General features: G+C 35.6%; 1 protein-coding gene across 2 annotated transcripts in view; it reads left to right on the top strand.

The window, feature by feature from the left end:
• LOC107665047 (pappalysin-1-like) overlaps positions 1 to 20,203 on the top strand; it is an 85,031-nt gene that overhangs the window by 27,392 nt on the left and 37,436 nt on the right. For both annotated transcript variants that reach the window (XM_016455791.1, XM_016455790.1), the window contains exons 6-9: positions 1,223 to 1,344; positions 5,881 to 6,382; positions 14,833 to 14,961; positions 16,161 to 16,252. In XM_016455791.1, coding sequence (XP_016311277.1) covers positions 1,223 to 1,344; positions 5,881 to 6,382; positions 14,833 to 14,961; positions 16,161 to 16,252 — 845 coding nt within the window. The remainder of the gene's footprint in view (positions 1 to 1,222; positions 1,345 to 5,880; positions 6,383 to 14,832; positions 14,962 to 16,160; positions 16,253 to 20,203) is intronic.

Raw genomic sequence — 20,203 nt, 5'->3', positions numbered from 1 at the left:
TGCACCAAGAGCTTGTAACACTCCAAAGAGAATGGAAAAATTGAAATCGCATCATATGACCCCTTTAAAATATATATTAAAATGTTAACCATAATGAAAAATGTAACAAGAATTGTGAAACCAAGAAGTAACATTATTTGTATTGTAAGGTATTGAAGAAAAGTCAAATAAAATTAATTAAAATGTATTAAGAAAAAAGATATCTTGCAAAAAAAAGACAAATATTTAGCAAATGATATGTTTTCTGGTGTTGTTTAAAAAATAAACTTTATTTTTTAATTGTTTTTTAATGTTACAGTTTATTTTTGATGTTTATTTAATGTTTATTTTTAGAACATTACAAAATCAGGATTTTAAACTGTATGTAGAAATTCCCCAACAAAAACATTCTTATATTTATTTATTTATTTATTTAGTCATTTAGCATACGCTTTTATCCAAAGCGACTTACAAATGAGGACAATAAAAGAAACAAGTAGATAGAATAGAAAAAATAGAAAGCTAGTGTTTGTTTGTTTTTTGTTGTTGTTTTTTTTAAATAAAAAAATAAATAAAAAATGTAATAAATAAAAATAAATAAATTTTAAAATATTATATAGACTTCATAGAAATAAAACATAGCCTTATCAAACTAAATCAAACTAAAGGGCAAGTTAAATGTTATATAAATGTTATCTACATAATATGTGTAATATTTTTTATATAAATCTAATATTTAGTTTTAATTTAATATGTAGATAACATTTAGTTTGACTGATATGGACAGCCAGCATTTTTTGCTCCTTTCATGAAACATTTATTTAAAATAAAAAAGTTGTTTTAAGCTATTTTTTGTACAAACTATAATTTTTTTTGTATTGATGTTGTGATGGTTTGAGTGTCTTTAAGGCTTCTTTCAGTAGTTAATTTTTATACAGTATGTTTAATTAGGTTTTATTATTTCATTCCAGAAATTCTTATATAATGTAAGTACCCCAATAAAAATGAATGGTGAGATGCTAAACAAGTCAAGGTCAATCATGTCAATAAAGATTAAAGTTTATGTAGTGCAGTAGTGCACATGGCGCCCACAGGTCATAGTGAGGCGAGGTTTGAGTCATCTGAATCCGAATTTCTCTCTCATCATCTTAGAAACTGTTTTATCCATTTTTAAATGCATCAAGAGGTTATTGTGGTGTTGCTGTGTCTAAGTTGCTACCTTGGCTGTCTGTTGATTTCCTAGAGAAGTGGGATCAGTTTGTGACAGATGTACTGAAGTTGGGGTGCTCCTACAGTATGCCTCGAACTCTTCTTCTCCCAGACCCTGCTCTCCCTCCGGCCACTGGAGTCCTCGTGAAGCAGAAGGTAAGACTCAATAATGCTGCTGAATCCTTAGCCTTAAATATTATCCATAAACCCCACAATAGATGCCTTCTTCGTTTGACTGATATGCATTTTGAAATCAGATTTTTTTGAAAGCAGACTGACCAGGGGAGCATTGATAGCCAACTATGGTTGCAAGTCCCGTTGTTACCAAGATGGCAAGGAACAAAAAAACTGTGAAGAAGTAGTCTTTAGATGTCATGTTTGTTACAGCAGCACCCTAGTAAAAAAAGTAAATAAAAAAAAATGCCATAATTTAAAATGCATTTATTTCATACTAAGTATACTTCAAAGCCATTAGCATATTTATTGACGTATCTTTTTTGACTTACTGATATAAAATTAAGTATTTCTTTAATGCACAATGCACATTTCTTAATGTTATGCCTAAAATGTGTCGTAATATCATAATGAATAAGGATTGTATGATCTCTGCATAATATCAGTCTTTAAATGCAAGATATTTAAAGTGTACCTGAAGTATACAAGTGTACCTGAAGCACTACTTCCGCACAATTAAAGTGCATTAAGCACAAAATTACTTCCAATTTAGCAGACTTTAAGTATACCAGTTTAGTATCCCAAAAGTACAATTGCAGTGTATTTTTATTAAGCACATAAATATGTAAATGTATTTGTAGTATACTTATAACAAATGTATTTAAATTTTAACTTTTTTTTTCACTAGGAAATCTTGAATTGATCAATTAGTATAAGTTATTAGTCCTCCACCTGCGCATGATTCATTAACAGCAGTCCTGTATCATTGAACCAATATGGTTCAAACCTTAGAGGTTTGTGATACTGTATGGTTTCGTGAAAACAGTCTTAGCTAGTTGGTTAGTTTCTCTAACGATGCATTGTACTGTGGTAGTTAATCAATGAGTTACATTGTATAGTAAATGCACACCAGTCCAAAATCGAAGGTAGAACCTAATTTTAAAGGAACCGACGCTTTATTGATTTAACTCTGTCAGCGTTTTACAATTTTATTGCAGTGCTGTCCACGAAATGTTCTAGAACGTAACAATAGCATAATAACTTTTTAACAGTTGAATTCACAATCACATTAAGTCATAATAAATCTCAATGCATATGATGAGACTTACAGGCCATTTAGTGGTTTTGTTAGTGGCCTACTTGAATCCTTTTAGGAGGTTTCCTGTTTGGATTTAAGCTGGATACTTTGGCAAACTAAAAGAGACCTGTTTCTCTTGACACTTGGAAATTGTGTTCAATTGGTGAGTGCAGTTCAAAACCATTAATGTGCAGTTTTATTGAGTGGGATAAATGATTAAAGCATTGCACCCAACTCAGGATGCCAAGTGAGGCCAATATTGGATGGAACAGCAAAGTAATCTATGAGGAGAAGAACTAAAAAGTGTGGAAAAAATTAGTCATAGGAGTTGTCGTAAATTTCGATTTTCTCATGTGTTTATTTTAAGGCTAGAAAAATGTGGACATATGGAAGAATTGGTCCATAGAGCTTTGTGCACATAAATTAATGTTTTTTACCACGGGGAATGAGTCATGTTTTCCTGCGCAGTATCAATGATCTTGCCCTCGTACTTCAACCTTTGATCTTTGTATTACAGAATGAAGCCAAACTGCCATGGTCAAGCTATTCTTATCGAAATTCCAAGGCATCCATTTTTTTATTCTGTTATTTTATGAGTGCAAAGTATCTGTATAATCTACCCAAGCGCTGAAGAAGCACTAGGCCCTAATGGCCATGACATATGCCCACTATTTTAGCTCAAACTTCAAAAGCTCTTGAAAAAGTTGGTCGTATTCCCTTAAAGGAATCTATTCCTGATTACAAGCCTTGAGCTCTACCCTGGGGCCAGGAGTCTGGCCCTAACAGGTAAGTATTTTGGGGTTTGTAGCCTAGGTCTTTGGCCGTAGGGAAACACGGGTCACGACGAGGCGTTCCCCATAGCGACCCCTAGAGGACGCAGTGTCTCGTTCCCTACTCAGGGAACCATGGTTACATAAGTAACCTGAGACGTTTTTCTAGTTCAAGAATATTAGCATGATTTATCCACATTTTAGTTTATCAGCTTTTTTTTTTTTCAGACAAAAACAACAGATGTGCTGTTCAAGATTAAGATAAAAAAACTAATAGGACACTTTCTGGTTGTGATTCATTAGCCTTAAGCCTTAAACACTACAGGAGTTTTAGGCCGATTTATATTTATATTTCCTTGGTTGGTTTCCGATGTTCAGCACGGCAAATGTGAGACATTTCCTCCATCTCCACTATCCAATGGACCCGTAAAGCAGCTTGTTTTGTGGTTGCGCATTGGTTATTGTGAAAGTACTGATGTAATTGTGATCATCCTGATTTAAAATTCTAAATATCAAACATGTTTGATATGATCGGAGAGGCCCTAGTTTGTGTGCGAGCAGGTCGGGAGGTGCAAAATTCGATCTGTAAATGCCTCATATTACCAGATAATCCACACCGAACATCGGAACCGACCGAGGTCATCAACAAGATGTTTTTCTCTGATTCTTGGGAGGAGGAAATTGGGGATAAATCTGCCTAAAACTGGGATATGAGATAGGCCTAAGTGGGATATAGTGAAACATGTTCACAGTTAATGTGATGAGCTACACCTGTGATTACTCTGCTAGGAAACGTTTAAACTTGAGGAGAACTGACTTCATACATCCACTAAAATCACTTCAACACCAGTTGGTTAAAAGTCATTGCCAAAAAGGTTCAGGAAAATGAGGCTAGTTCTAAGAAAAATTCTAGCATCATATATTTTCAGGTGCCATTTGGTATTTTCATAGCCAATGCCATCACACATATTTAAGTGAGTGTCCAAATTGTATTGGCTGCATCTCCTTAGTGGTGTTTTAAATCATGGTAATTAATTCATTCATTGTAAATATTTTTGAAATATTTATTTTGAAATATTTAAGCTATATATGCCCGCTTTATTCTGCAAGCCAACAAAGGTGGATGGAATTAAATCAATAATGCTCTACAGAAGCTCATCATTGTAATATAAATGTATAATTATCTTTTAGTATAGCTGCAAGCTTGTAGCTGTTGGCCACTGCTGTAGGACTCATTTAAAGGGGTCCTATTATGCTTTTTCACTTTTTAGGCGGCTATGGTGAGGGGCATGACATTTCCCGACCAGGTGCCGAGTGCAGCCAATCACAACACACACCGGCCCAGCTAACCAATCACAGCACATTTCGTATTTCAGAAGGCGGGCCTTCATTTGATACAGGAACTATTCGAGCCGTTCATGCCAGACTGAGGAGAGAGGTGTTGTAATAATGTAAAATATGTCAAAAATAATGTGTTTTTCGAACAACCTAGTATGAGAGCCTGTTCTAGTACACCCCCAAAACAAAATCAAGACTTTGTAAAAGAGCATAATAGGACCCCTTTAAGCACATTTTCCTTCAGAGCTTCAGTGGGACCTCCCTGTCAATCTTACCCCCTCTCCGGGCCCCTGCCTCTTCAGCTGCCTCACAATGACCTCTTGACAGTTTCTAAAAAGGAAAACTGGGCCCAGGGCCAGAATTCTCCCCATGACCTCCTGCCATCTTACTGAAGAACATCATTTGACCCTCTTAGAAACTGTTTGTTTGTTTTTGAAATGCCGTTCATTAATCCAAGAACCCAATAATCGGATGTAATAGCAAAAGTCATTGCAATTGATATCGCTCAGGATTATTATTTTTTTTGTTCATCTGTAAATAATTAGCAGTGCTTGCTAAGGCAAACATGGGTATTATTACTATTGGTCATACTTAGGTTTAAGGATTTATCCACATTGCAGTACCCTGGCAAGGACACTAGGATCCTGGTGGCGTTAATGTACCCCTCTCATTTTCAGAACCTCATGGTGTTTAAGAGGAAGTAACATGACATTAGCTTGTGCTACCAAGTTTGAAACATGTTGACTACACAATACAGACTTGGTTTTTATCCTTGGGTCCACCAAAAATAGAAAGATTCAGTATAAGAATTGACTCATTTAGAGTCATTTGTCTGTGAATTACACGGCTTAGGCTGTATGTTTCTGATTCACTAAAAATAATCATTTCAGAAGAGTCATTTGTGTGTAAATGGGACACTGTAAAAGCTGCAAGTACATTTAAATATAAAAACGTATAAGTAATCGTCAAATCTGTACTGTTTTCTTTCTCCAAACCCTAGTTGTGAACTTCTGCAATGAATTCAGGATAACTTCTTGAAATAACTAAACAGTCATGAAACTTGAAGTAGGATCCAATTTCAAATGACTTCTTACAATCTGTAAAAATGGTGGGCCTATTGAACATTCATTATTTCTTTTTGGCAACATTACTATTTGGTTTTAAGGGTTTTTCAACCACATAGCAATACCCTGGCAGCATCAATATACCCCTCTCATTTTCATAACCTCACAGTGTATAAGGGGAAATAATGACATTAACTTGTGCTACCAAGTTTGAAACATGTTGACTAAAAAAGAGAGTCTTGATTTCATTCTTTGCTGTCCTCTTTAGGTCCACCAGATGTAGAGCAGGCCTGTGAAGCGAGCGTCAGCACTTGGAGCCCCAACGCCGGCCTAGACTCGAGTAGTGTTGGCTCAGCATCTTGCCCACCCCAGGGCTGTATGCTGCAGCTCGAGTTTGCCTATCCGCTGGTGCCTGACTCCCTCACTGTTTGGGTCACCTTCTTCTCTCTGGAGGAGACTGGACTGCCTGCAATCCACGACATCCTTCTGCTGACCCTCAGTGGTAACAACATCTCGCTGGGTCCACAGTATGTGTTCTGTGACACACCGTTGACACTTAAGCTAGATGTGAAGGAGGAGGTGTATGGGGTGCAGTTCTTCACCATGGAGCAGCACTTGGAAATCGACGCCACATTGCTTGCCTCAAAGCCAGACAATCCTCTGTGCCGGTCGAGTCATCCTCTACGCTATAGACTGGTTCGACAGCCACCGTTCACACATTCACCATATGGGCTGATCCTTCAGGAACCCACTCTGAGATATGTGGACAGGTAAGGATTAGGGGTGTATATGTTATTTATAACTACTACAGTGTTTATTCATATTTTTGAATTAGCTATTTTTATACTTTCACTTTTCATTTTCCTTTTAGTACATTTTTTTGTCATTTTATTGTGTGCTTTAGTTATTTTTATTAGTTTTCTTTGTAATATTACTTTTAAGGTTTAATTTATTTCCGTTTTAGTTTTTATTTATTTTATTTCCAGTTAGTATTAAACTAAATACAAATAGGAAACTGAAAAAAAAAGTTTATAAGATTTTAAGAAGTTAAAATATTCATATATTTAATTTATTTCAGCTTTATTTCAAAAATGTTTTTATAGTTTTAGTTCTAGTTTTAACGATAATATCCCTGGATCTGACACCTATATATGATATTTGACAGCATCTCAAACATGTACTGATACGATTATGATTTGATTAGATTCAGGGGCCTGTGATAACAATATTATAATAGTATTTGCCAATTTTACACAACCAGTTACATTTTTTAAATTAAAGCTCACAAATGCAACCAAAATATATCATGAACATGTAATTTAACTCTGTGAAAATTGCAAATCCTGTATCCAAATCGGGATATTCACAACAAAAACACTTTGATACAGAACAATAAATGATGGGGAAAAAATCATGTTGCACATGAGATCATGACTCATTTAATGACAGCTCATCATTGGCTTGTTCAATGAGATAAGCAATGACAACAGTGAGGAAAGTCTTTTAGTTTTCTGTGCTTCCCATGACTTGAGTTTGACAGGAGGGAATACACTGTCTGTGTTTTTTTGGCTGCCAACAGCAATGCTAGGTTGCTGCATCATGATCATCTGGCACTTGTACATTTTAAAAGAGAATGCACATCTTGGTGGAAATACGTAGAACAGTCACTGGACAATCTGTGGAAATATGGCTAACATCAAAAATAAAAGTTCAAAAGTTAATCTTAAAAATATCTATTTTAGGTGTTGCATTGATACATTGTATTGTTGGTCATTTGATTGATGTATAGGTCCATATCAATGTATTGTTACGGCCCCTAGTAAGGATGAAATATTTGTCCCTCTATTATGAATGATTTGTACTGGAAAACTTAGACGTATGAACTCTTAAAGAGGCTCTGAAAAGTTTTCTTTTGCGTGTCATCATGACTGCCACCATAAACAAATAATTACTGAATGCGCTAACACTATTCAAGACATTTCTAGGAACACTGGCTCATGATGTTTTAGCTTTTGCCATGTGTTGATGTGCTTTGCCGTTGCACGAATGTCTCTTAGGTACTATGCGTGAGGTCTTCAAACATATCCTTTACTCCTTGGGCTGGGGGTTCAGGTCAGCTTGAAGAATTTCACAGCCAGCTTGTTGCCATCTGAGAGATACATGCTGAAGTGTTCCCAGGCAGTTTAACTTCATGGGATACTCAAATTCTGAGTGGCCACAAAACAGTTGGAGAGTGTTTGAAGAGCCTCTGCCTCTTTGATAACAGCAGAAACAGGCAGACTGTCAGATTGAAAGGCTGACAGATAGACTGCAACTAGATAGATAGAGGGGCTATTGTTAAATAAAAGTATTAAAAACCTTTTTGTTATATGAAAAAATCATAAGTTTTTCCATCATATATACACATTTGAATTTCTAAATATTTTATAGATTATAGATAGATAGATAGATAGATAGATAGATAGATAGATAGTATTTTTTATATGTATTTGAACAATATAATATTATGAAGGTTTTGTCAGACTGATTTAAATGGTAAATCCTATGTTTGTGAGTCTTTTTAAATGATTGAGTTAAAGGATTGACTCAATTAGAGTTTTTTTTATAAGTCGGACTACACAGCTTATGCTATATGTTTTTGATTCACTACAAATAATCAGTTCATAAGAGTCAATTGTTTGTGAATCAGATTACACTGCTTGTGCTGTGTGTTTTTGATTCACTAAAAGGAATCAGTTCATCAGAGTCATGTGTGCGTGAATAAGACAATGCTGTATATTGTGTGCAGTCTGCAAGGACATTTACATGTAAAGATATTTCAGATTAATTGACAATGTTTCCTTTTTTTCATTTATTATTCTTCAAACAATAGTTGTGAACCTCCACAATGATTTCGGGATAATTTCTTGGAATAACTAAAGTATGAAACTTGACTTTTTAAAATCTGTAAAAATGGCCTATTGGGCATCCATTTTTTTCTGTCAGGGAAATATGCCTCTTATTAATAAGACATTAATGAAGACTTTAGTCATTTAGTAGGAAGGCATTGTGTCTGCTTCCTTTTGTGTTGGACTTTTTTTCCAGAGCTTCTGAATGCTGGGCCCTCCAACAGAACAAGACCACACCTCAGTTGTCAGGCTGCCAATAATGTGTACATTAGCTTTCACAAAAAATCTACTCAGTGCATATAAACAAGACCCAATGTGAACCCGCTGAACTTCACTGTCCTCACACTGGGCTGTTTTGGGTGTCTTTTCTTGTTTCCAAAAAGTTGGCTGACAAGTGAAACTCCAGTAAATACAGTGACAGCTGCAGCAGCAGTATGTTAGGAAAAGACATGAAGATCTTTTCATCTTAACAAATAAATATCTAGATATTTTTAAATAAAGTCTTTAAAAAAAGTCTTAACTCTTTGCAGAACTAAAGTAGTATTTATATTAACATATCCAAACATACATTAAAGCTGTGTTTAGTTTGTAGTAGCACAGTCCAAGTTGTGTTAGCAAGGTATCCAGATCCAGCCAACAGCTTAATCTGCTCAGATAATGTGTTTTTTTAATTGAAAAGGTTTGTTTTATGTATTAATGCTGCACAGCTGTATTCACCAGATGGTGAGAAAATGTATCAGTGTATCAGCAGGCTTGTACCGCTCTGGGATCAGTGAAAAACTCCCCGCATCTAAAATTCATAAATGCAGAGCGAAAGTGCTGTTGAGAAAGCTGTTGTGAGGAGTAATACAAGATATTTCAGAAAGACTTGCACTTCAGCTAAAAGCTAAATCCAGGAAATGCATTATTCAGTATCAGCACAAGCGATTCCTTGAGTTAGGCTTGCTCATGGGAATTTTACAGTAACTTCTAGATCTCAGACTTTTTTGAGTACTGTTTTATTATTGCACTGAGGCTGGTCTAAAGGAATTTACTGCAGTAGTTGGATTCAGTATGAACAACAATAAGTCCATATTTCCACAATAATATGGAAAGAGAGGTGTATAATTAAAATATAAAATAGTATATAAATCAGAATAAAAATCTGTACAAATCATAAACTACAATATAAATGTAATACTGTTAAATTGATATAATTTTTGGAGTTTTGGGAAAGAAGTTTTGGAGTTTTTGATTGCTTTGATTTGATAAAAATAGCCTATAGTAAAAACACTAATGTTGTGAAATATTATTACTATTCTTATTATTGAATCATTTAAATAGTATTACAAGTGAATCATTTATAATGATATTACAATTTAGTTTCACATTATCCTTCAAAATTATTCTCATATGCTAATATCATTCTAACATGATATTTAAAATGAAATATTCTTTGAATATTTAAAATACAAATATGTTGTAACATTATAAATGTGAATGTCTATATATTATTTATTTATTTTGTAGTGGAGCAAGTGAAAAATGAGGACAGGGCAAGTAAAAGTTACTATATAAAAATATATAAAAAGTTAAGCTATAAGCTGTAATTATAGTTATAGGTATGGAGTTGTTTCTCAGAGACTCCTAGGAAATGTTACTAAATTACCAGGAATCATTTGATGAGATTAGAACAGTTTACTACCTGAAATGAAAAGTATTGCAGGCATGATTCTTGTCAGTTATTTTGTCCTATTGTTATTGTTTTCTGTTTTTCTCACTTCTTCTCCCTTTCAGTCCTCAATGTGGGTGGCCTTTCCTGATCCTTCATCGCTTTATGACAATTAGCTAGAGATCATTTTCATATCATCCAGGAAAACAAGGGCCATAAAATGTTTTGTCAGCTCCAGAGTGGCGCAAAATTACATGGCCATTTCATCCTCCAGGTGCAAGCCTAGTTCAGCTCCAATAGAGGCAGGCAATCACTCATTGTGACCAGTGAAAGCAGCCCCAATCAAATTGGTGTCTGGCTAAAAGAGGCAGGCTTCCTAATGAGAGCTCTTCAGTGTAGCAGGGGAATGTGCTATAATATCGGATCTCAGCCAAAGAACAGCCGCTATAGATCACTGCTGCTACAGTATAGAGAGTGATTAAGCAGCATGGCCTCTGAGAACCTCCATACTGCTTTACACACCCCTGTTTTCATTTGCAGATTTATCAATATGATTATGTCACAGGCCAACAAGACAACGTGTTGTAAAAGAATACACTCAACCCACAAATCAGTGCTGTGTGTTGTAAACATGCACAAGATATGCAAATTTAGCTTTGTCTTGTGCATTTTAAGCTGTAGTTCACCCCAAAAATTAAAATGTTGTGATTAATTACTCACCTACATGCTGTTCCAAACCCATATGCTGCTGTTTTTGTTTGTAAAATGCAAAATGTGAACTTTCTGAGCATTCTTTACTCAGATTTTTTTTTTTTTTTGCAGAATCTTTCATTTTTCCATATTTCCATCACTTTTTTTAATGACACGAGGGAAAATGTGCAGTATGTATGTGTGGATAATTCTTTGATGAATAATTGCTTTAAAGCTGTGAAAAACATGCATGATTCATGACTTCAGAATAGTATCCATTCACAAGCAAGACATTCTGGGTTAGACATCTGTGTTTGTGCAGTGTCTCTTTGTTTTCCTGTAGTAATCTGAAGAGATTACGTATTACCTACTTGAAGGTCAACATTGCAAGAATTTCACATTTTCCTCCAGAGCTGTCATGGATTCCAGCGGCGTGTTTCTCTTTCATTCATATTGCGTATAGTAAGCACCACTTGATGGATCTCTTGGGTTGAGTTGCGGTCTGACCAAACATCTGTGGTTCGGTAAATTATATGATTGAGGTTGTGTTGTTGTTTTATTTAGCCATATGAAATCTGATTTTGATTTTAAATGACAAATTATTTCCACTCCTTTGAAGTAATTAAGTTTTTAGATCATCACTCTCCTCCTAAACACTTCAAGCAGCGAACAGCTGCACAGAGGGCTTGGCATTATGAGATGCATCTCTTTGATTTCTTTTGAAGGTAGACAGCGAATACTATAATATGATTTTTCCAACATCTGGGCTGAAAGAGAGGAGTACCTTCAAAAAAACTAAGGAGGATGAGTGTGCTCCTCTATAGAGCTCAATTACAAGCAACAGAAAAGACAGACTTGTATATCTCACTCTTCTGCTAGTTTGTTTCAAAGTCCAGCTGCATTTAAGTGCAGACCACATTGCACACAAAAAAAAAAAAAAAAGGAAATTACATCATAGAGAGGAACCCTGCTGACCCTCATGACTGTGTGTCAAGGCTTTTAAAATATCAAATAATTTGTGGTTAGTTCAGGTTGTAAGATGTAATGTGGGGTGACCTCCCCCAAAATTAAATATCTATTATTTAATCATTAATATTTGCAAAAAAAAAAAAATAATAAAAATAAAAAAAAAATATATATATATAGCCTATATATATATTGATTTATATTACTTGATTACACCACATTTTTAAAGTCATTAAAATTAATTCTTAAAATGTTTGTGTCTTTTGCAACATCTTGTGTATGACAAGGCATTCTAAAAACACAGCACTCGTTAAAATAAGTTGAACTTTAAAAAAGAAATTAATTCAAAATTGTCTTTTTTAATGCAAAAATACAGTCTGTGTGAATGGCCCCTTATAAATCATTAACCTATATGGTAATTTGGGAAAGAAAAGATACTGTAAAGATACTTCAACTCTGGAGAGATGAAAACCTACAAGTGTTGATAGAAACCAACCCATTATGATTTCAGGAAGTGAAACCGGTCATATTTATGCCCAGAGATTTTAGCTGCTTTAGTGTCTGGTTACCGTCTTGCTTAACTAGCCGTGTGCTTCCTGAACATTGTCAGTGCTGCACGCTCCCACCCTATTGACTTAAGAGCTGCGATGTTTTCCCACACTACTGCAGGGTATCCCTCACGGGAATAGTGATGATGTCATGAGCTACCACAAATTCCAACACAGAGGCTCGAAAAACGTTGTTGTCATCCGAAAACACGAAGACAGGAAGGTGCTGTGGCACATCGCAACGTTTGAGCTCCAGGGTTTCTACGAATTATTACTCGTATGCGACTATGGAATTTCATTTGAATGTTGTCTTCTTGTACTGTGTCTTTGTATGCAGGCTGACTTATAAAAAGTTTTATATCAGCGGGTTTATTTTTAAGAATGATCATCTCTGAGTGTTTTTAGTATTGCTCAAAAGCTCCAATAAATTATTATGATTTCACAAACAAACAGCCTCGCCGCAAATTCGTAATGTAGCCACAAGACATTGATGGCTAAATTGATACTTAGTCGATTCAACGGGCAAAATATCCTTTCCTCGTTGTGGAAGCCAAGCCAACGGTCTACCTCAGGAGTCACTGTGGCTGTTAAGGATAGCAGCAGTACTCTTTTAGCTTTGCTCTGCCTCTCCACAACAAACATGTCTTAGAAAAACACAGCCACAAGACCACATTGCGGGCCAAGATCTTCCAGCTCTTGCCTTTGGGGGTTGGCTCAGACTCCGCGTGCAGTTCTAGCGAAGTGTCCTCTGGCACTCGGCGGTTCTCACACCACTGAGGCTCTCTGACCCATATTTGACTGTTTGGGAAGTCTGCAGCTGGAGGATCTTGTGGGGTTTTAGAGCCTCATGGTGGAGCTGATTGAGTCAAGTATACCTGAACCAGCTGTGAGGCTTTCCGCACACTGCGCGATCCCTCCAAGTTTGTGCAGACAGAGGTTAAAGGGTTGATCTGAGTCGTGATTAAAATGTTTTCGTTAACCCGAGCCCCATAAGCGGCTGGATCAATAACAGAAAGATATTTTATTTATTTATCTTTTTTAAGAAAGAAGTGGAGTTAAGGACTAGTAACACAGACAGATGGGCGTATTGTCCGAGAGAAAAGTGCCTGCCGTACCTCCCCCTCTGCCTCCCCGACTGATCCTGCGCTCCCTCCACCTCCATTCTCCGTCTCTCTATTCGTGGCATTTCATTGTGAGGTGAAGATAAATAGAATGAGAGCGGAAATGCGTTTTATGGGACGAGGGGGTCTTGGGTCATTTGGGTGGTCTTATGCTGAGCTTAGAGGCCTGATCCCGGCACAGATGATGACTAGAGCTTTACTTTGCTGAGTCTTGTGCTTCGTGTACCTGAAGGATTGTATTACAGTCATGACGAGTGCCGAGAGCTCAGAGTGCGTACAGCACGCTTTGTACTCTACGTAGAGTCACATTACAATAGCAATCCTTTCTTAGCATCTAATTGTTGGTGCTTGACGATGAAAGGGGACCGTTTGTTTCGCACAAAATCCCTTAAATTAAATGCACTGAGTGGTTATCGTCTTATATAATGGCAAACACTACAAATGTCTCATAAACACTCACTCCGAAGCAATTTTCCATCTCTCAGTTGTAAATATTTAAAGAGTGTTAATGTAGGTAGAGGTAAGCAGATTGCTTTTAAAGGTATGAAGTCTTTTCTTTATACTAAGGTTTTCGTGATATATGTTTGATATATGGATATAACATAGAAAAGTGCACATTCATCTCAAGTCGGGAACAGGTGCAGATCTAAAGCAGTTCTATAATAAAGTGCTAATATATAATAAAGCGATAAATGATGACAGTTCTTGTCATGTTTTGTTGAAGTACTAATGGAAAGCATATGAGCAATATATCTGTTCACCGTTGTCTGTTTGGCGGCAGTACTCTAACTTGTGATCAAACTTTTATCTCTAATAAAACATTTGAAAACCCTATTGAAACATATGTACCCTACCATTACAAAGTTTCGGGGGTTGGTAAGATTTTTTTTTTCTTATCATAAGTCTCTTATGCTCACCAAGGCTGCATTTTTTAAAGAAACATTTAGAAATGTTTTATTAAATGTATTATTATTATCATTAATGTCGAAAACAGTTGTGCTGTTTCTCTTTTATTTTATTTATTTTTTTATATAATTTTTTTATGGAAACCTTTTTTTTTCAGGACTCTTTGATTAATAGAAAGTTCTAAACAACAACATTTTTTTTCTTTGTTTTTATCTTTTTTTTACATTATACATTTTTACTTTAACTTTGGGTAATTTAATGTGTCCTTGCTGTGTAAATATGTTCTCATTGACCTCAAACTTTTGAATGGTAAAGACCCACAACCTTTTAATTGACTACAGTTTTAGGAGTGCAAGCATTGGGGGGTTGGGTTTCTCTAAACCACCCCATAATTTACATCCTGCATAAAAGTTTAAAAACATACTAATAGCCCTTGTTTATGTGTTCCAGGGACTTAAAGCCTGATGAGACGTACACCTACCACGTGCTGACAGTGTCTAGAAGAGCGGAGAGTGAACCATCTCCTCCTCTCTCTCACCAGCTGGGCTCACCCTACTGTGGAGATGGACTCATCCAAAAGTGAATTCATTCTCTAAACTTTCACTGCATTCACTATAAATCTAATGGAAATGAAAAATTTACATATCCTTGTGGTTTACTGCAACCACTGTGGGTGACAATGATTATAGCCATGTTATGAAAATAGTAGGGATTTAATGATTCACTCAATTCACAATGCGATGTGATTCACAATACTGATTTCATGATATGATTTTCTCATGTATTAATATATTAATATATTAATATTATAATATAAAAAATTATAAATGAAAAGGTGTCCTTTTATACTGCTTGGACAAAATGCTGCACATTTCTTTGTGAATTGAATATATGTAGAATAACATAACTAAATTAAAAATTTAAAACAAACTCCAAATCAAATACATAAATAAATAATACAAATAAAATAAATCTCTTCATATAAACAAACTAAGGCTTTGCCTGTGCTCTTTCCATTTAAAATTAGAGGCAACAACTGTATTTTAATCTTGATCCAAGCATGAGCAGTTTTTAATCTAAATTAGATTGTATAATTTCGATTGCAGAATATAAAAGCAGAATGGTCTGCTTTTAGCTTTGTGAAACTATACAGTAAAACATCTGAAGGAATCAACAGCAGCAGACGGGCTGATTGAGATGCAAATTCAATCTCTGACAGCAGGTGGCGCTTATGGAACAGCAGCGATACAGCGTTTCCTTGGTTGCTGCTGTAAACAAAGCAGCGCTGCTACTTTAATATGCATTATACAGAGAAGGAAAGAAAATACCATCTAAACTTTCCTAAAGACAGTCAGTTTCTCAGAAATACATTTATATAAACTGTCGCGATTCATTTAACATCTCAACCGATTTGAATCATGACGTATTTGCGTCGATTTTCAACCAGCTCGAGATGCATCGTTAGATCCCTAGAAAATAGGTAACGTATTGTGAATAAAACAATCTGAAATAAACATGATTAACAGAATGGCTCATTGAATTGAGTTGTTTGTGTAAGATTGTTTACAGAAGCTGTATCTTTGTCTTCAATGAGCAGATTTCCATTAACTGATTGGAAAAGTATATACCTTGCTTTATTTCTGCTTATTCTGGTAACAGCTGTTTTGAACCATGACTGACTAAAGGTTCATTTTTTATTTATTTAAAACAGCTTTGTGGCAGTAAGGTTACTTGTGTGATTGAACTATTTTAATGACTTATGTCTGTATGCCTTTCAGATATCTTGGAGAGCAATGTGATGACATGAACTTCGCTAATGGAGATGGCTGCTCAAACCAGTGCAAGAAAGAGCTGTTGTTCAACTGTGTTGGTATGTGATCGTCACCTATAGCTAGAAATATTAAAAGAATAGTTCAAACATAAATTAAGTCTTTATTTAGCCTCTTGTCATTCCAACTCGTGTATGTGACCCTGGAGCACAAAACCAGTCTTAAGTCGCTGGGGTATATTTATAGCAATAGCCAAAAATACATTGTATGGGTCAAAATTATAGATTTTTCTTTTATGACAAAAATCATTAAGATATTGAGTAATGATCATGTTCCATGAAGATATTTTGTAAATTTCCTACTGTAAATGTATTAAAACTTAATTTTTGATTAGTAATATGCATTGCTAAGAACTTCATTTGGACAACTTTAAAGGTGATTTTCTCAATATTTGGATTTTTTGCACCCTCAGATTCCAGATTTTCAAATAATTGTATCTCGGCCAAATATTGTCCTATCCTAACAAATCATACATCAATGTAGAGCGTATTTATTCAGCTTTCAGATGATGTATAAATCTCAATTTGGAAAAAAATTGACCCTTACGACTGGTTTTGTGGTCCAGGGTCACATATATATTATTTTTCCTAAAGGAAAACAAAGGTCGAATTTGCGACGGTTCATAGTGACCAGTTTGTGCCTGCTTCTCCCACAAAGCTATTGTATGACTTCAGACAACTTGAAATACAGTGCAGTAGTATTATGGTTCTTCAAGCTTTTTTATTTTTTATTTTTTTGCTTGGCAGACATGGCCAGGCATTATATGAAAACATAGACATTAAAGAATCATTATGCAGCTCTTTTCCATACAATGACACACTTGTGTAAGGTGAAAATTAGGGCTGCACGATTAATCGCATGCGATATTTAACGCGCATCTTGTCAGAAAGCCGGTTCTGTAATCAGCGGTAAATCTCCATCACCTGCGGGCTTTCACATTGAGCAGCATTAACTACACAGAGCCGTTGTTCACTGACGAGCTGCGCTAAACCACGTTCATATTCGCGCGATTTTTTGCGCTTCTCATCAGTGAACAACGGCTCTGTGTAGTTAATGCTGCTCAATGTGAAAGCACGCAGATGATGGAGATTTACCGCTGATTACAGAACCGGCTTTACTGATAAGATGCGCGTTAAATATCGCATGCGATTAATCGTGCAGCCCTAGTGAAAATATACTGTACATATAAAATTATACAATAAATATTATAAAAATAATACAAGCATATGTGTTTGGAATGACATGAGAGTGAATAAATAATGACAGAATTTTCATTTTGGGTTGAAAATGTTTTTAAATGCTTATTTTTAGTGCTTTTTTAACAAGAAAGTACATTAAACTAAAGGTATATAAAGTGTAGCATCAGTTTGATTGATGTTTTGCTCCAGCAGCATTTAGCTGTATTGCACATTACTTCTCAGCGCTCCATTGATGTCAGTTCTGCCTGGTTGCCCAGCCATCAATCTCATGGCTTCAGCCTGTCATCAGTGTCACACGGTGTCCTACACTGACAATGTCTGAAAGACCAAGAAAGTACTGTTGTACTATTCCTTTATAGCACAAAACTTGTTAGCTGGTTGTGATGTTAATGGGGTGCTTTAAGTTGTGAGCTAATCAGTTCTGTCAAAACAATTGGCCGCATAATTGGACCCTCTTACAGACATTTAAGTCCCCTCACAAAAGACTTTACTCTTTGCTGTAGAGCTCTAAGATCTGCCTAATGAGCACTAGCAACCCTTTGTGGCACTTCTTCCTGTTAGCAGTAATGCAACAATCCCCTTTTCTTCTAAACATGTGGACGGAAAGCTGGAGTAAAGTAAAAAAGACAGAGAGAAGAAAAGGAGGCAGCAAAGAAGAACAGATAAGAAGGGCTTTTTGAAGTTCGCTGTTGAATGTAGCCAACATTCATCTAGCTGAAGTCTTGTCTGACCTCTAGGACCCCTCTGGAAGTCTGAGGTTGCACTAGTACACGACAGTGCTTAATTGGCAGTTCCGCTTTTTTTTTTTTTTTTTGGAGTAGGTTCAATGAGTTCATCCTTCACTGCCTTAAAGGAACAGTTCACACAAAAATGAAAATTAGTAATTTACATCAAAAATGCTAAAAAGAGAGTAAAAACAATAAATGTCATAGAGAAATCATGAATGAATCTTTTTCTAAATGTAGCTTTTTCTAACAGTGCCTTGACAGTGCACACTTTAATTACACGATGTAGCCTATCACAGTGTCCTCAAAAATCAAGATATGTGGAAAAAATACCCTTGTATGAGTTTTTGTATTGTATTTATTTTGTATGATATAATAAATTCAAACATTTATTCAAAGCATTCAAAAGGGGGTTTTCACAGCAGTACCATAGAAGAACCATTTTGGAATAGTTGGAATAGTAACTATTCTTAAGTGAATAGTTCTTAAAAAAAAAAAAAAACGTTTTCTTTGTTTTTTTTTCTTGTGAAGAATATTTTAATAATCTAAAGAAACATTCTTCACTGCAAAGAACCGTTAGTGCAATGGAAGGTTTCCATGGATGTTAAAGGCTCTCCATGGAGCCATCAATGCCAGTAAAGAACCTTTATTTGTAAGAGTTAAGCAATATCGCATAAGCAGGTCTGCTGTTTTTATCAGCACAATTGAAAATTATATAGATTTTTTTGCAACAGACATGTTAAAGGGTTAGTTCACCCAAAAATGAAAATTAGCACTGAGAAATATAAACTTTTGGCAGAACTATTTAAATATTCCTTTAAATAATAGTCACAGACATTTGGCACATTCTACTTATGCTACATTAGTGTGTGGAAAGTTGGAGCTTACTGTCACTTTCAACAACGTCTCAATTTTCGGTCGGTTACTTTGTCCAAAACAGCATAACACGTGACAGAAATAAAATGTCTTATCTCAGCTTAGTGTTTTTTGTGCAACTTACATTTATGTTGAACAAAAGGGCAAAGATCTACGGTTACGTCAACCCTGCGCTTCTTGATATTTTCCAGCGCTCTGTTTTGAATGTGTCACGCGAACCGTACACGGTAACACAGTATTAATAAAACACTTCCTGTGCTTTTTTAGGAAGTGATGTGACAAGGTGCAGCATGGATCCTGCTGCCCTTTATACATAGTAGCTTCCTCTGAATGATGTACTGCGGCTGCTGTGCGCCTGAGGATGCCTATAACTTTACATAGTCTGTCCTTGTTAATATTGTTTTGTAGCTTGCCAGGGAAAGAGTGTTCGATTTGATAAGTGCACATATTGCAAACTTGTTTCCTGACTGCTGTTTGCAATGATTGACACCTCGTTTCTGTTGATTACCAGGATGGCTGGACTGAACAGGTGACAGAACGTTGCAATTCAAAGCGTGTTCCCTTAGTGTCAGCTATACGCGTTCAGATTTTGCTGACACCTCAGGGCCTGGGCAAAGACAGGAACGGGACACATCAAGGCACAAAACAAAGAACAAACAACACAAATCGACATTTTAAAAGGCTAGACCTCTTATTAAGTCCTTCATCTGATAATGGTAGTGGGATTTTAATTGACGTGATCAATTTGCTAGAAATGCGTCTGGGCTGCTGATACATGAAGTACATTCACAAAAGATAATCAATCTGTCATCATGAATGTTGATTTATGACTGTCCTTGTTTGAAAGTCAGTAAAAAAAAAGGCCATGTATTAACACTGAAGTAATGCCAAGTAAAACAATGAGTGCTCTAAACGACATTTACTGTATTACAAACTAAACAGAATGTTCTGTACTCAGCTAAATTAAATATCAGCTTTTTTTTCTAATACTAATAAGTAAAATGTCTGACTCCTGTTTTATTTTTATATTATTCCTAATTTATTTAGCAAATATTCAAATTAGCTTATTATATAATTATAATATAATCAAGACAGAAAACAATATGTATGCATATGTGTGTGTGTGTGTGTGTGTGTCTGTTTTTCTATTCTGGTGAGGACTTAAACCTGAATACACACAGACTCATGGGGA

The sequence above is a fragment of the Sinocyclocheilus anshuiensis genome, unplaced genomic scaffold (assembly GCF_001515605.1).
Source record: "Sinocyclocheilus anshuiensis isolate Anshui unplaced genomic scaffold, SAMN03320099.WGS_v1.1 scaffold399, whole genome shotgun sequence".
Lineage (NCBI taxonomy): Eukaryota > Metazoa > Chordata > Actinopteri > Cypriniformes > Cyprinidae > Sinocyclocheilus > Sinocyclocheilus anshuiensis.
Note: the sequence above shows the minus strand (reverse complement) of the source record. Positions and strands in the feature narration are given on the sequence as shown.